This window comes from Chiloscyllium plagiosum, unplaced genomic scaffold (assembly GCF_037043375.1).
Source record: "Chiloscyllium plagiosum isolate Xiang-an unplaced genomic scaffold, Cpla_swu_hap1 HiC_scaffold_2, whole genome shotgun sequence".
NCBI lineage: Eukaryota > Metazoa > Chordata > Chondrichthyes > Orectolobiformes > Hemiscylliidae > Chiloscyllium > Chiloscyllium plagiosum.
The window spans coordinates 11,050,158-11,065,799 of NW_028270140.1; the positions used below are offsets into that span (position 1 = coordinate 11,050,158).

At 42.0% G+C, this 15,642-nt stretch overlaps 1 protein-coding gene across 3 annotated transcripts in view; it reads left to right on the forward strand.

Moving 5' to 3' along the window:
* Positions 1–6,974: 6,974 nt before the first annotated feature.
* The window catches only part of mllt3 (MLLT3 super elongation complex subunit), a 233,313-nt gene continuing 224,645 nt past the window's right edge, over positions 6,975–15,642 (forward strand). For 2 of the 3 annotated variants that reach the window (XM_043719014.2, XM_043719024.2), the window contains exons 1-2: positions 6,975–7,199; positions 7,553–7,736. In XM_043719014.2, the coding sequence (XP_043574949.1) occupies positions 7,188–7,199; positions 7,553–7,736 (196 nt within the window). In that variant the 5' untranslated portion in view covers positions 6,975–7,187. The remainder of the gene's footprint in view (positions 7,200–7,552; positions 7,737–15,642) is intronic. The other variant, XM_087994580.1, reaches the window with a different exon arrangement.

A 15,642-nucleotide genomic window follows, 5' to 3' on the forward strand; every position in this document is an offset into this window, starting at 1 on the left:
TCTAACGGAAGAGTCTAGGACCAGAGGTGCATGGCCTCAGAATAAAGGGGCACCAATTTAAGACTGAGATGAGTAAGTTCTTGTCTCAGATGGTTGTCAGCATCTGGAAATCCTTAGCATGGAGAGCTGTGGGGCAGAACCTTTGTGAACATTTAAGGCTGATTCAGATCCCCAGTTTATTTTCTAACATCCAATTCTATTTCTGTGGAAATGATGTACCAATTGGCACAGGTGAAAAACCCAAAGTAATAATGTTATATCCTGCACTAATGCTTTTTTTTTGGTTTCTACACAGAATTAAGAAATGCAGTTACGTATTTTTAAAAAAATATTTCTCAGATATAAGTATAAATATGTGCAGATTAGGTAGATTGACAATGCTAAATTGCCCATAATGTCCAGGGATGTGCAGGCTAGATGGATTGGCCATGGGAAATGCAGGATTACAGGGATAGTTTGGGGTGGGGGTTGGGTCTGTGTGTGATCACCTTGGAAGGAGTGGACTCAGTGGGATGGAGGCCCTGCTTCCACACTGTCGGGATTCTGTTCTATGACAAGCAATGCTGAGAAGGCTGCACATGATCTCCCATTTCCAATTGTCTGAAAACCCTTGAACACAATCTGTTGGAGCCTTGATATTCCTCATTCTGATGGTAGTTACACCATGGCACTCTATCAATATATACTGATTCATCGATGATTTTAAATGCTGATATATGTCCAAGACAGGAGGGTATGAAATTTCCCACAAAGTTGTAGCTGCGTTACTTGTCAGAGTAGAGATGGGAATCCGGGAGATGATCTCAAGACAAGCTTGGAAGGTTACTGCAATGTCGACAAGCAGGAGGCTGGAAGAACACAGCAAGCCAGGCAGCATCAGGAGGTGGAGAAGTCAATGTTTCGGGTGTAACCCTTCTTCAGGATTCCACCTCCTGATGCTGCCCGGCTTGCTGTGTTCTTCCAGCCTCCAGCTTGTCTACCTTGGATTTAGCAGTTTTTTTAATCTCTAACCAAGGTTACAGCAATGTAGCCTATAGATAATACCTAATGCAGTATAAGGGGTAAGGTGTAAATATTTCTTCATGGCACAGATGCCAATTGAGTGGACTGAGTATTGGTGCAATTACATTTATATAGTGGAATGGCAAACAGTCCAACAAATTCCTAAGCTGAGCCTAACAACATTGGGTGAGCAGTTAAGAGTCGAGCTGTTTTGCACAGAATACTCAGTCACTGGCCTAGTCTTGTACTCATGGTGTTGTTGGCCTGGTCTCCTTCAGCTTGTGGTTCATGGTGATCACCAGGATCTTGATGAGGGGTCCTCAGTGATCACGGGGCCAGTAGTAGTAAATGGGAAGTTGTTGGCCGTTCTCATGTTAAAAATGGCCTTTGTGCAGCACCAATGTGACAGACATCTCACCTGTCATTTATCAGGTTAAGACGAGATACTACCCAGGGTCTACTATCAGCTGATTCCTTTTCAGAGGAATTATGAATGGAGCTGCATATTGTAGAATTGTCAAGGAACATTCCTACCCATATTTTCATGAAAGAGGAAAAGGCACTGAAGAAGCCACAGAAAGTGGTTGAATGCAGTTCTTAAGAACTCTACTGTTGATATCTTAAAGCTATGATGAACAACTTCTGGCCAACATTACCATCTTCCTGTCTGACTTCAGTCACTGGAAGTGTTCCCCATAGGTCTTCGCTTTGCTGGGTCCTCTTGCTATCCCACTTAATTTCAAAGCAGTTTCTAACATCGCACAAAAAGATTTCAAATGTTGCAGTAATATAGATTTAGCTAGCTATAATGTTTTGAAGATATTACTGCTGAAAGATGTAAAATTGTGTGCAAATTATCCAGGATAAATGATTCCTGATAGAGTCATAGAGATATACAGCATGGAAACAGACCCTTCGGTCCAACCCGTCCATGCCGACCAGATATCCCAACCCAATCTAGTGCCACCTGCCAGCACCCGGCCCATATCCGTCCAAACCCTTCCTATTCATATACCCATCCAAATGCCTCTTAAATGTTGCAATTGTACCAGCCTCCACCACTTCCTCTGGCAGCTCATTCTATACACGTACCACCCTCTGTGTGAAAACGTTGCCCCGTTAAGATGACTGCTTTGTTTGCTTTAACAAGAATAGGGGTGAGGAGCAAGGGACAGCCAGTGGTTGGAGACTTCTCTCAGAAGCTCTCCTCATAGTGATGTGTTTTTAATGGATCAATGACTTGTATTCGTTATGATTTTAAAGAGGAACTGCAAAATAATGAAGGGAAACAATATAAACAGTGGTGCGATTTTAAAGTGAACACAGTCACTTTAAAGTGACTTCAATCTGCTAAAAGGGTACAAGACCGATAAGAAACAACGCTGATCTTTCCTTCGCCTTGTATCACAGCAGTGACAGCTCAGGCAGGGCTTTCCAAACTGGAGATCATGAACCCAGGGAGGGGCGTGAACTGAAATTTTGTGCTTGTGAGCTCCAAAGCAATAATGGTTGCCCTGGAGGTCTGAGCTTTAAACACTGTGCCGAGAACTAATAATGTTACCTCCCACCCCACACTCCCAGCTACACAGGAATTCCTTCATGCTCGCATGTCTCTGCCCCACAGTTCTGACTTGGGGATTATCACAATTTTCAAGCCTCAAAAATGGGGTCACAGTGGGATAAAATCTGGAAGTGTGGTGCTGGAAAAGCAGATTCCTGATGAAGGGCTTAAGCCAGAAACGTTGATTCTCCTGCTCCTCGGATGCTGCCTGATCTGCTGTGCTTTTCCAGCACCATACTCTCGACTCTGAGCTCCAGCATCTGCAGTCCTCACTTTCTCCCTATAAAATCTGGAAGACCCTCACCAATTTTGGACACCATGTCTCAGGAAGGCCGTGAAGAGAACACAGAAGATATTTATTCGAATATGATCAGGAAAGGGAGGCTTCAGGTGTATGTGGATACTGAAGACACTGAGGATATCTTCCTTTGGTCAGAGCAAGATAAGACAGACTTTGGCAGTATTGTTGAGGATCATGAATGGTTTTGATTGAGGAAGTAAAGAAAAGTTGCATTCCAGTGGCAGTAACTTTAGTTTGTCGACAGTGATTGTCAAAAGAATTAAGACGTAATATTTCCGTGAAATAACAATCTAAAACAGACACTTCAGTGCAGTACCATGCTGTCTATCTTTCCAAGTCCAAGTAGGAGACCTATGGTTCCATTTTGAGAAGTGTAGGGGATTCTGCTAGTGACACAGAAACAAACATTAAAAACTGAAATAACTGCGGTTGCTGGGAACCAGAAACAAAAATAGAAATTGCTGGAAAATCTCAGCAGGTCTGGCAGCATCCATGGAGAGAAATCAGAACGTTTCAGGTCCAGTGACCTTTCCTCAGAACTGATGGTAGCGAGGAAGAAGTTGCTTTTTATTCAGAAGATAAGATGGGGGGAAGAGGGTAAAGAGTAAAACATTAGATTAGATTCCCTACAGTGTGGAAACAGGCCCTTCGGCCCAACCAGTCCACACCGACCCTCCAAAGAGTAACCCACCCAGACCCATTTTTCCTCTGACTAATGCATCTAACACTATGGGCAATTTAGCATGGCCAGTTCACCTGACCTGCTCATTTGTGGACTGTGGGAGGAACCTAAGGCACCTGGAGGAAACCCACGCAGACACAGGGAGAATATGCAAACTCTACACAGACAGTCATCCGAGACTGGTGTTGAATCTGGGACCCTGGTGCTGTGAGGCTAACCACTGAGCTACTGTGGAAGCCAAAGAGACAGAATAGTTGGACAAAGGAGTGGATAAAGGTCAGTAGGAGAATGAATAGCTGCTAATTAGTGTCTAACAATGGGCAGTGTGTAATAGTAGACCATGTAGTAAGAAGACCTGGTGTGTCGGTTTGGGGTAAGGACATGGGAGAAGATGCCTCAGGCTCTAAAACTATTGAACTCAATGTTGAGTCCAAAAGGCTACGGGGTCACCAAATGGAAAAAGAGGTGTTGTTCTTCTCACTTGTACTGAACTTCACTGGAGCATAGCAGCGAGCCTGAGATGGAGGCGTTGATCAGGGAATGGGCTAGTGTGTTGAAGTGGCATACAACTGGAAATTCAGGGTCTTTTTCTGCACACAGAACGTAAGTGTTCTGCGAAGTGGTGATCTTGCCTATGCTTTGTTCCCCCATACAGAGGAGATCACGCGTGAACAGTGAATGCAAGTGACTAGATTGAAGTGTAGGTACAGTGTGGCTTCACCTGGAAGGTGTGTTTCGCCCCTTGGATACTAAGGAGAGAGGAAGTAAATGGACAGCTAGTACACCTTCTGCGGTTGCAGGGAAAGGTGCCATGGCGCTGTGGGAGCGGGGGGGGGTGGTTTAGGAAAGAAGGAGGATTGGACCAGGGTGTCATAGAAGGAACAGTCCCTGCGGAAGGCTGACAAGGGAAGGGAGGGGAGTATGTGTCTGATGGTGGCATCCTGCTGGTGGTAATGGAAATTGCTGCTAATGATCCTCTGGATGTGGATGGTTGGTAGGAAAGGACAAGGTGACCCTATCGCTGTTGGGGGAAGGAAGACAGGGGATGAGGGCCACAGCGCTGAGGGAGATAGGTCCAACCACCCTCTGTGGTGCTGGGGAGCCATCGGTTAAGGCAGAAGGTGGACATTTGAAAACTAACATATGGCGCTGATTTGGATTTATCCCTCGATCACATGGCAGAAAGAGATTCACTGAGCATTATGTTGCTGTTTGTGTGACCTCGCTGCTTCCTTAACCGAATAGGTCCCAGTCGGTTCAATGATTGGAAAACGCTTTGAGAGGATGTGAACCCAAGGGGCGCTATGGTGGCTGTATTTGGAACACAGCGGATGGCAAAAGAAGTTGAACATAAAACAAAAATCAATGTTCCAAAGTTACTAAACGCTGATCCCGGTATGGTGTGTCTGCACTCGAAATGCAAACCGAGAATGCAGATTCTCATTTTGGAGAACCGTTATCTGAATATAGATTGTATTTAATAGTCATCGATCTATTGACGTGTCCAATAAATCTATGTCAATACACAGAGTCGGAGGTGTTGAATTGGCTAAACGGTGGCCAGCTGGCCTATGTCGCTTGAGTGGAAACGAACCGTCAAATTGGAAAATGTCTTAAAGGATGCACTGTGCTCAATATTTGGATTTTAGGATTAACAGCAGATGCGGTTTATAAAGGACACTTCAGGCGTGTAGTGAGCAGGCGCCAGGGTTCACTCAGTATTTATGAATGTCAAAGTGCCCGGACAGTAAAAACTCTTTCTTACACAGTGGCACTCCTCTCGATTTCAGTAAATAAACACACACACACGCACACAATATGGTAGAATTAAATAAACTACTTTCTTAGCAACTGATGGGTGAAACAACCGATGAATAAAGAGAACAAACACATTTTAATTAATTTCTGAGGAAGGGTCACTGGACCCGAATCATTAAACTCTGATATCCCACCACAGACCTGCTGAGCTTTTCCAGCAACTTCTGTTGTTGTTTCCGATTTACAGCATCTCGCAGTTCTTTCGGTTTTTACATTTTAATTAAAGTTAAAACCTTGCAACAAGCTTGCCTGTCCTGCTAATTTACACACTCTGAAAGGTAGCCCAAAGCCTCGGCCAACCTCTGACTTGTCCTGATCACCAATAAAATGATGTGATAAGCCATGTCGCTGAATTTTAGATGTTTTTTTCTTAGGAAGGGGTTAAAGCGATATGGACCAAATGCTGGCAAATGGGACCAGATTGGGCTGGGATATCTGGTCGGCATGGACGAGTAGGACCGAAGGGTCTGTTTCCATGCTGTTCATATCTGTGACTCCAAAGTCGGTTCATTGAGAATTGACGTTAAAATTCATGTAAATCTTCCATCTGTACGGTGACAGGTTGAAGAAAGTGTCAGCCGTTGGAAAAGGGGGTTGTTTTGCTCTTTTTTAACCCCTCCCCGCTTTCCTGGTGTTCTGAAAGTAATTTTTTTGTCCACTAACATGTAGGAAGCGTACGGACTACCTACCGCCCTCTGCGGGCTCAGCTATAGTGGTGATGTCTGAGTTACAGCGCACGCTTTCTGACCGCCTGTATTGTGTTCCAGGACCCATTAAAAGCACCAAAACCACCAAGGAACGGCGTTCCAGGATCTTTCCACGCCAAACCCGACCTCCCTTCCTTTCCCACCCCGGCCCCGCTGTTCACCCCCCTGGGTGTCACTGTTGGACAAACAGAACCACATGGTGTGACTTTCTTAGAGCTAACCCGAGCCCCTAACCCCTCCCCGAACACACACAAACGTTATTTTTTCATAGGGAATGAAAACAAAACTGTTGAAGAAACTCTGTACAGAGAGAGAGAAATTAAAAGGGTGGGCATTTCGGATCCCCTTGAGTTCTCCCAAACTTTTCACAAGTGTGATCACTGTCCCCAAAATAATCACACTTCCCATTGCTGCGGTTATGTTTACAAGTCCTTTCAATTGTCAGGGATGCTTTATTTTCCTACCAGGCCGGCTCCCTCTTTAACGTCTCCCTGTTGGATCTCACACGGTATTAATATTAAATATGACGGAGAGTCTGATGAAGAATCGTCTGGATTAGCTTGCTCTCTCTCTCTCCATGGTCAGCTGCTTGACCCGCTCCAACATTTATTGTTTTCAGTAGATTCCAGCATCTGCAGTCATTTGCAAATAAATATTAAATATGTGTTTGTTTCTTTGCATCTGCAGAGAGCAAGAATAAACAGCCCGGTGTCTACCTTTCAGTGGAGCAATGCTTGTGGTACCTGTGCACTGCTTGTGTGTGGTTGCTTTTTTTAATTTCCCCCTTGCATGTGCGTGCATTGGGCTCTTCCTCTCCCTTATTGGGAGATTGTCGCCAGTGTAGAAGGTGCTCAGACAGTCTGAGAGAGAGACAAAAAGCGCATGCTCAGGGCTGGACTGTTTCTTAGTCATAAGAGAGAGGCAGACATAGAGAGAGAGATAGTGTGTGTGAATGAGTGAGTCTGTGTACAATGTCCGCCATCAGTCGTGTCTGCAGTCTCAAGTCCAACATCCAAAGCAACTCCCCGTTTTGCATCAGTTGCCTCTGAGGCCTGTCTATCTCTCCCTCTCTCTCTCTGAGTGAGCGTGTGAGTGAGAGAGAGACAGACAGAGAGGATGGCTGCCTCGGTAAGTAAACCGCAGCTGCACCGTTTCTATTCTAGCTCACAGTAACTGACAGGCTGGGAATCCTTGGGAAGGGGGTTCCTTTTCCCCTTGCCTTGCCTGGAGTTTTCTCCCACCCTTTTGTTTTTTTTTAAATGTTGTTGGCACATTTGCAAGGAAAGCGGCCCGTGGAAATGGGAGGGAGAGGGAGAGAGAGAGAGACAGGGACAGGCAGAGGCTGTCCCCCGCTGCTGCTGCTGCTGCTGCTTCTACCCACCCGCGTCTGCCTCTGTGCCTCTCCCCCCACCCCGGTGCCCAGGCTGCTCGCTGGCTCGCTCGCTCGCTCCTGTCTAACCCGCTGCCCCTCTCTGTCTCAGTGTGCCGCTGTTCAGGTTAAACTGGAGCTAGGCCATCGGGCCCAGGTTCGGAAAAAACCCACGGTGGAGGGTTTCACCCACGACTGGATGGTCTTTGTCAGGGGTCCAGAACACAGCAATATTCAGCACTTTGTGGAGAAAGTCGTCTTTCACTTGCACGACAGCTTCCCCAGACCTAAGCGGGGTAAGAATTCAGCAATGTGACAAAATGTGTCTCTTCCCCCCCCCCCCCCCGGCTGTATTCTGTTAATGTGTGTATTTGTTTTATTTTCTTGTCGCTGCGGGTCATAACCTTATTGTGTTCATTTTGCAACTCAGGTGTTTTCAAAGAGTCCGTCGGGAGTGGGTGGGTTTATAAAACAATAGGATCAAACTCCCACAATAATGTTCTGCTCGAGTCACAGTGGTACTGTCGTGATCTCTGCCTTTGCTTTTGAGTTTCGTGCTGTTGGGTGGGTGTCTACATCAGCCCACAACTGAACTGGCAACATTGAGATTGTAAACTTCTGGAGCTTTTTACAGCATTCATTTTGTTAAATTTGAGGTTACTCTATTTGTTACTGTAACACTATCTGTGCAACAGAGATTGGCAGCAGGAAGTCTTGCTTTGCATGTTATGCTATCGTTCTCTTCTATGTTTCTACTTTTTATTAGACACCTGGGACGATGAGTGAATATTTGGAAATCGTTCTGTATTACCGAATGCAGGCTGTAACTATTCATTCGCCCCATGCTCGTCGATTTCATGCTTTAAGAAACACCCACTTGCGGTCGGAAACTTGTGTTTAAAATTGTGCCAAGTGAGATAATGACAGACCAAAAAGTACTAGCGGGAAAGAATGGGGACGCTGCACTTTAAAAGAACGCTTGTCTGCAAATCACACTTTTTTGTAGATGTAAAATCCCAGCAATTGCAGGTAAATCTGAAAATATCTGGCATTTTTCTGGGGATAGGAAAAGAGAGCCCCCCCCCCCCCCCCCAGATCAGGTTTGGGAACCGTTTGTTAGGCTTTAATAGAAGTGTCATTTTAGGCAGAAAACATGATAGGGAGTCGTTTTCAGGACCTGATGGACTTTACCTTATCGGTGAATGTGTTTTTTTTGAACCCACGAATTAATGTCTGTTCTGGGTTGGTGGTCCCTGTTCTACCAAGCTGAGCTTTCAGGTGAGCAGCTCACTGCGTTGCTGATGAAAAATTGAGCCTCATTCATGCCTGACAATACAAAGACTAGATCTGCTTTAATTGTGCGTGTGAGAGAGAGAGAGCGAGAGAGAGATCAGCCGGTGTGTGCAAAGTGTGTATTTTTGTGGAGGTGCGCACGGCGCAGTCTCGGCTGGTCGCTGCTGTACACAGCGACCCACAGACTGGGTTCACCGAGCAGTATTGAGAAGCCGCCGAGTGTCACAACTACCCTTTAACCACAAAACATTGTGTTGTACTTCCTGTCAACTGCTGTGAACATTTGGGGCGCCTTTTCGGGTAGAGTGTCGTCTTAATCAAATCTTGACCATATCTGAATTTAAGCTTATCACGTTCATTGGAATTTGTGTTTTTATTTATATTGGCGACCTCAGGGCATGGAAGTCGGCCATTTGGCCCATTGACTCTTGGCTGTCTAGATCAATCCAGTAAGTCCCAGTCACCCCCCCTTCCCATACAGTTTGCATGTCCACTTAGTTATGTTCAAAATTAATTTATTGTATCTGTTTACTTCACCTCCTGTAGGCAGTTTTTAAACTCCATTTTTCCTGTTCTGTTGTATTCAAGGTCTGCCAGTAGTTAATTTAACTTAGTGTCCCTGAACTGGATGGGAAACAGCTGTTCGACAAGCTTAAAACATTCATCCTGAATGTCTTGCTTGCAATTTTTGGATTGATTGGGAATTCAAACTTGTAGCTCTGTCATGTCATTTATTGTATGCAAACAGGGAACTTTCCCTTTTCTGGTGTCAACTGTTTGGCTCTCTGTTGGGCTAACATCACATGCTACTCAACTCATGTATAGATTTTATGATGAAAGGAAGAACTGTAATGTTTCAAGGCATCAATAAGAGATCAGAAGGCCTAAGAGATTCACTCATTCATTCATTAACCTGTCCGTTTTATGAAATGTGGAACTTTAACATCCCATGTTAGTTAAATTAGATTGTAGACATGCTTGATTAATTATCAATTGATTCTGAGGTCTTCAGAGGAATACAATAGCATAGTCAATCTGAGATGGGTAGCTCTACGTTCACTCTTGTTTGTTATGGTAACATAACTCCTTTTGAACTTGTCAAAGGACTTCTGGTGTTGTATACTTTGATAAATAACACCTGATATTATAATGTCACATAAAGTGAGCCTTGTTGCTGTCTTCGAACCTATAAAATTGAAAGTGACAGGAAAAGCAATTTGTATGTTAACCAATTACATGTGCAGGTTGTGGCAGTAGTAGCTGTTCAAAAAAATAACAAGTGGATGCCTGAATTTACAATAACTTGCATTTTTAGAATGCCTCATTTGTAGGCCTAAGGCACTTCACATCAGAAACTGAATCGGGTACCACTAGGTTGGTTGAAAATATGGTGAGAGAAATTTTAAGTGAGTTAAGTAGTAACTCAAACATGTTTGGGGAGGGAGTTGCAAAAACCCTTTGCTTTTTTAAGAGGAAGTATGATTCTGAGAAGTTATGGCTCAAACATAACTAACAGACATGATTTGGAGATGCTGGTGTTGCACTGCGGTGTACAAAGTTTAAAAATCTCTCAACACCAGGTTATAGTCCAACACGTTTAATTGGAACCACGAGCTTTTGGAGCGCTGCTCCTTCATCAGGTGGTTGTGGAGGACACAATTGTAAGACACAGACTTTATAGCAAAAATTTAGTGTGATGTAACTGAAATTATACATTGAAAAATACCTTGATTGTTTGTTGAGTCTTTCATCTGTTCGAATACCATGATAGTTTCACTTCTTTCATGTGTAAATCACAAAACTTTTTTTTAAAAAGTTGCATTTTCAGGTTAATTGTAACAATTGGTGTTAGCCAGACAATATGTTGAAGATGTTAGCCCCCTGTGTTCTGTCTATGCCATGATGTTTAGACTGATTCAAATATAAAAAGTGAGATAAGAGTTTTACATGAATTCGTGCAGTTTTTGAGCAAAGTACAATGTAACTCTGTAACTAACAGAGCTATGATGGGGTACAGCCGTGAAGGGATGGTGAGGAGGATAGCAATTTTAAAATCTAATGCCTAATAGGTTGAATAAATGAATGAAGGTTGACAAATAGTAATGATGGGTATTACAAAACTGGTGGAGCTTTGCCCTAGTTGAAGCGTTTATAGGGAGGATCTGAAAGGTGAAGAAGTTGTTTTAGAAATTCAAGCTTCAGGTAACAAAATGTGCATATGGGTTTCAGAGATGGAAATATGCAATAGCGTGTGGGACTTGTGAATGGACATGGCTGAGGCTCCAAGATTTGTGGAAGGAAATGTACTATACATTTAAGAACAATAATTGCGACATGGCTTTTGTTTTTGCTGTAAAATCTCCAGACTTTGTTTAGTTAAGAGATATTAAAAATGGGCAATATAGATGGAGACTGACCTTGTAAGCAGGGGAGAAGCTCATAGGTACTGTGTTGCCTTCTGAAAGGGAGAAAGCAATAGACTCCTGGAGATAGGGGCAGCAAGAAGATCAAGTGCAGGGTAACAACATGCAGAGAATGAAACATGCTGTTGAATGAGGGAAGGACAGGGAGAGAATTGCTTTTGGGAGTGTGGGTAGGAGAGAGGCATGCACTAGGAAAGGGAAAGATGTCAGATATTTAGATGGCTGTACAACTAAACAGTATGTTCTGAGGTGAAAGATGCGTCTGAAGATTCACCAGCTACTGTGTATGCATGTTTATAAGTGTGTGTTTGTGTGCATAATATTGAAACACCTCAGGCTGATCTGCCATTTTTTTCAACAAGCCAATTTGCATAGAATTGCCACTCATTAAAATTATAAACACTTTGTTTATCAAATATCTCTGCTTGAAGATTTCCATATATGTGGCATTTCACACAATAAAACCTGTTAATGATACTAGAATCTTTTAAATAAGCATGACTGTAATGGGATACAGTAGTGAATATATATGTCATCTGTAAGAAGAACAAACAAATATTTTAATAAACCTGATGTCTTCTGATGTGCAACTCAGTTGAAGTTTTAACTTTGAGGGGTAGTCATTGTTAAGTAAATACATTGATTACTACTTGTAAGAGTCTAGTTTTGATAGCATTAGTTGAAGGAAAAAGAGGGAGCTTTTCAATCTTGGATCTTTGAGATGCCAAATGTATGAGTGTTTTGGTTCTTTTTTTTTTCATGGCAAGACTGCACATCAAGTTCATCTTGATTGTACTGTATTTCAAGTAGCTCATTATAGCTGGGTTGTTTTGAATATATTGTTTTATTGAGCAAGTCACCAGGAGAACTCCCTTGCTGCCCTTTGAAAAGGGCCGCAGCAAATTTGTGTCCATCTGAAGAGGTAGACTTAGTGTTTTGCCTGAAAGACCCTGATAGAACTGGACTTTCTGAGGTATACTTCTGATAAATGCTAGCTATCAACCCACAAGCTTTATCCAAGTTTCTTGGAACTTAGAACTTAGGATCCCTACAGTGTGAAACAGTCCATTTGGCCCAGCAAGTCCACATTGACCCTCCGAAGAGTAACCCACCCTGGCCCGTTGTGATAAGTATCTGTATTTGGGCAAGGTCCAGCTGATACTGAAGGAATAAAATATTAAATACAAAAAGGACATGGAATGTTTGGGGAATATGGTGAATAGAAATTCTGTTGTCATTTTGTTAACAAAGGACTTTCAAAACTCATCAGCAATTTTGTTGCTTAAGATTTTACTTTTTAATGAAATGACTTTCTTAAGTGGGTTTTTTTCTTCTCTGTGACTGACTGACTGACTGACTGACTGACTGCAATTGAGTAAGAGGGAGCTTTTCAAGCTGCCAGATGTTTGAATTTTGCTTTTCTTCTTCATGGCAAGACTGCATATCGAATTCATCTTGATTGTACGATTGTGTAAATTTGAAGTAGCTGATTCTACATTCAAGGCTGAGCTGCTAAAATGTATCATTTTATTGATTCGCAACACTGACCTGGAAAGAGTCAACCTTTTAAGATGAAACCTAAGAATACTGCTTTCTATGTGACTTTATCAAAACCAACATAACATAAGTACAATAACATCCTTTTATTTTTAATCAAATTAAATAATGGTAGTTAGTATTTTGGAACTGAGCTGAATTGCTTTATTTGTTGAAATTCAAACTTTATTAGAAAAGCCAAATGTTTCAAATACATGGCCAATCAAACCGCATTCTTATCGAGAAAGACAGGTTCTGATCATTTTTAGGTTTGTACCTCAGAATTAAAGGCACAGTTCACTGACTGGAAACAAGTGTATTTCAATGTCCAAAAAACTTAAGCCTCATGATTGGTAGGAAAGAGATTGACACATTTTAAGTTGATCATTTTATAGAAGATCCAGAGGGTAAGAGTAGGCCAAATTATGTAAAGTTCTGGTGTATTGGGGGATGTTCTGTGCACTAAAACTTCTGATAATCAGTGTTTTTCTTGTGAAGACATTCACATGTTCAAACTATTTCTGTAAAGTCTTTTGGAAGCATATAATCAATCATACAGTACAGAATCATAGAATCCCTATGGTATAGAAGCAGGCCATTCAGCCCATCGAGTCCACACCAACCCTGTATCCTATTGTACTGTTTGGAGTCCCTGATGAGTTTTATTTCCTGCCATTTTGATCCTTGAGGAATTATCAGTAAAATATAAATCCAGATTTGAATCCAGGAGTACTTAGTTCTCTGGTGTGCGAGATTTAGCAATTTCCATAATTGAAACAAAAAATTCCAGGAATGTTTATCTGGTCAAGTCTGCATCTGTGGAAAGAACAAATGATTTGGATGTAAGTCTTCTAACCAAGAAGGGCCTACCGTTAAAATGTTAACCAGCGATGCTGATGTGATGTTGCTGGGTGTTTCCAGCACTTTTTCTTTCTTATTCCAGGTTCCCATTCTTTGTGGTTTTTTGTTTTGGTTTCTCGAGTAGAACTTGGTTGAATTTTGAAGCTAATCTGAAGGATGGACTGTTAATGTTTCAATTGTGAATGTTCTCTTTTTTGACTTTTTATGTACTTGTTTGAGTAGCCATCTATAAATGCTTAGAAAAGTTCTGGATTTACACCAGACTTCATAAGCTATGTCATGTTTCTAATAATAATAATGAGGAATGTCAGTTACAAATGGTACGTTTTCTCTGAGTAGACTATGTTAAAAACCACACAACACCCAGGTTATAATCCAACAGGTTTATTTGAAAGTACAAGCTTGTGTGTCCAAATAAACCTGTTGGACTATAACCTTGTGTTGTGTGATTTTTAGCTTTGTCCACCCCAGTCCAACACCAGCACCTCCATATCATGGGTATACAATATTAGCATAAAGCATACTCGGCCTAAGCAAAATGCAGCCCCAGGTGCCAGGTAGATCATTCTCTGGAGACACTAATTTCAAAATACAACCTGCAGTGTTGGAACTTGTGCATGTATCACTGGTATCAATTTGTAATGGAAAATAGCCTCTAACTTTACGTAGAGTAGCAGTCCTCAAAGTTCCTGTGACCAATACCCTTGTCGATAACTGTGTATCTTTTGTCATCTTTCTAAAAGAGATTTGATCTGCCCGTTTTTCAATTTGTTATAAAACAGCATGGTAGCACTGAGAAATATGCTTGTATTGTAGGTTGAGCATGTTTGTTGATACGTTTTATACTGAGACTGAAGAAAATAGGATGCAAGCAAGACTGCCAACATGCTAATAGGTTCTTGAGCAGCTCAGGGTAGGCATTAGATTCAACATTCAACTCTGAGCAGTTCTAAAAGAGTGTTGGAGAACCTCTGTTTGGAGAGAGAAACAAAGACCAATATGGCACTTCTTGAGGACCGGAGCAGCACTCAGCATGCTCTGTACTTTGCTTTTATTTGAGTTGTTGTATTGTACTGCCTATGTAAGCCATGATTCCCATAAAAATGTCAATGTGTTTTGTGCATTGAAAAACATCAGAAGGCTACTGTGAACAAAATGTCATCATTAGTAGCTGGCACTGACCTCTAATCTAAAATGAAGAGAAAGAAAAGAGAATGGTGTTCTCCTCCTTCGTGCTAAACTTTCAACTCTGGTTGAATTCAAACTTCTGTCTGTTTTTTTTTTAAATTGCACTGCAACTAGATGGCAGTCTGTTCCACACCTGAAGTTTTTCTATATAAATATATTTAATGCTTGGCCGGTATGTGCTATTTATCTTGGTGATTTGAGAAAGCCAAACATAATTTTACTTAATTGGAATAATTTTGTATCTGCATTCGAAGAATTGGAGCAGAGAATGGATGAAATTTTATGGCAAAATTGACTAATTATGTCATGCAATTTGTGAGTGGAAAAAGAATGCGGTGTTTTGCTTCAAAAGAAGTTTTAAATGTTAGCTCTGCACCATTCTTCCCTATGTCTGTAAATTGAAAACTTGGGAAGGAAGTTGCATGTTCATTTGGGTGTTTGATGCTTTTGTTTGCTTTCTAGAAGAGACTAGAGTATATATATATTACATACGCTTTTAATCAAGCATTTTGTCTTTTTGTAAAACAGTATTCAAACAATATTTCTGAAAAGGTGTCGTCATCCTTGTCCCAATGAGAAGTATTGTCTGTGAATCTGACCACAAGCTGTCAATTAATGCAAGCAATAATTGGCACCCAGGAACAGTGCTCATGGCCTGGCACTGAATAGTCTTCTGGTGAGACTCTCAAGTTGTTGTTTCCCAAAAGAATTTCACAAATGTGCGTACATAAATTGTTACTCCCAGTCTGAGTGAAGGCCTTTTGATGGTGTCCTTCTATGCTCCAGTTGTATTTTGGCCCTTCTAGATCTCACTGAATTAGTTTTGGAAACTCCGGTGTTCAAACTCTGTGTAACATTTGCTCGTTTTGTGCATCATTTCATGTACGGTATGACACCACTT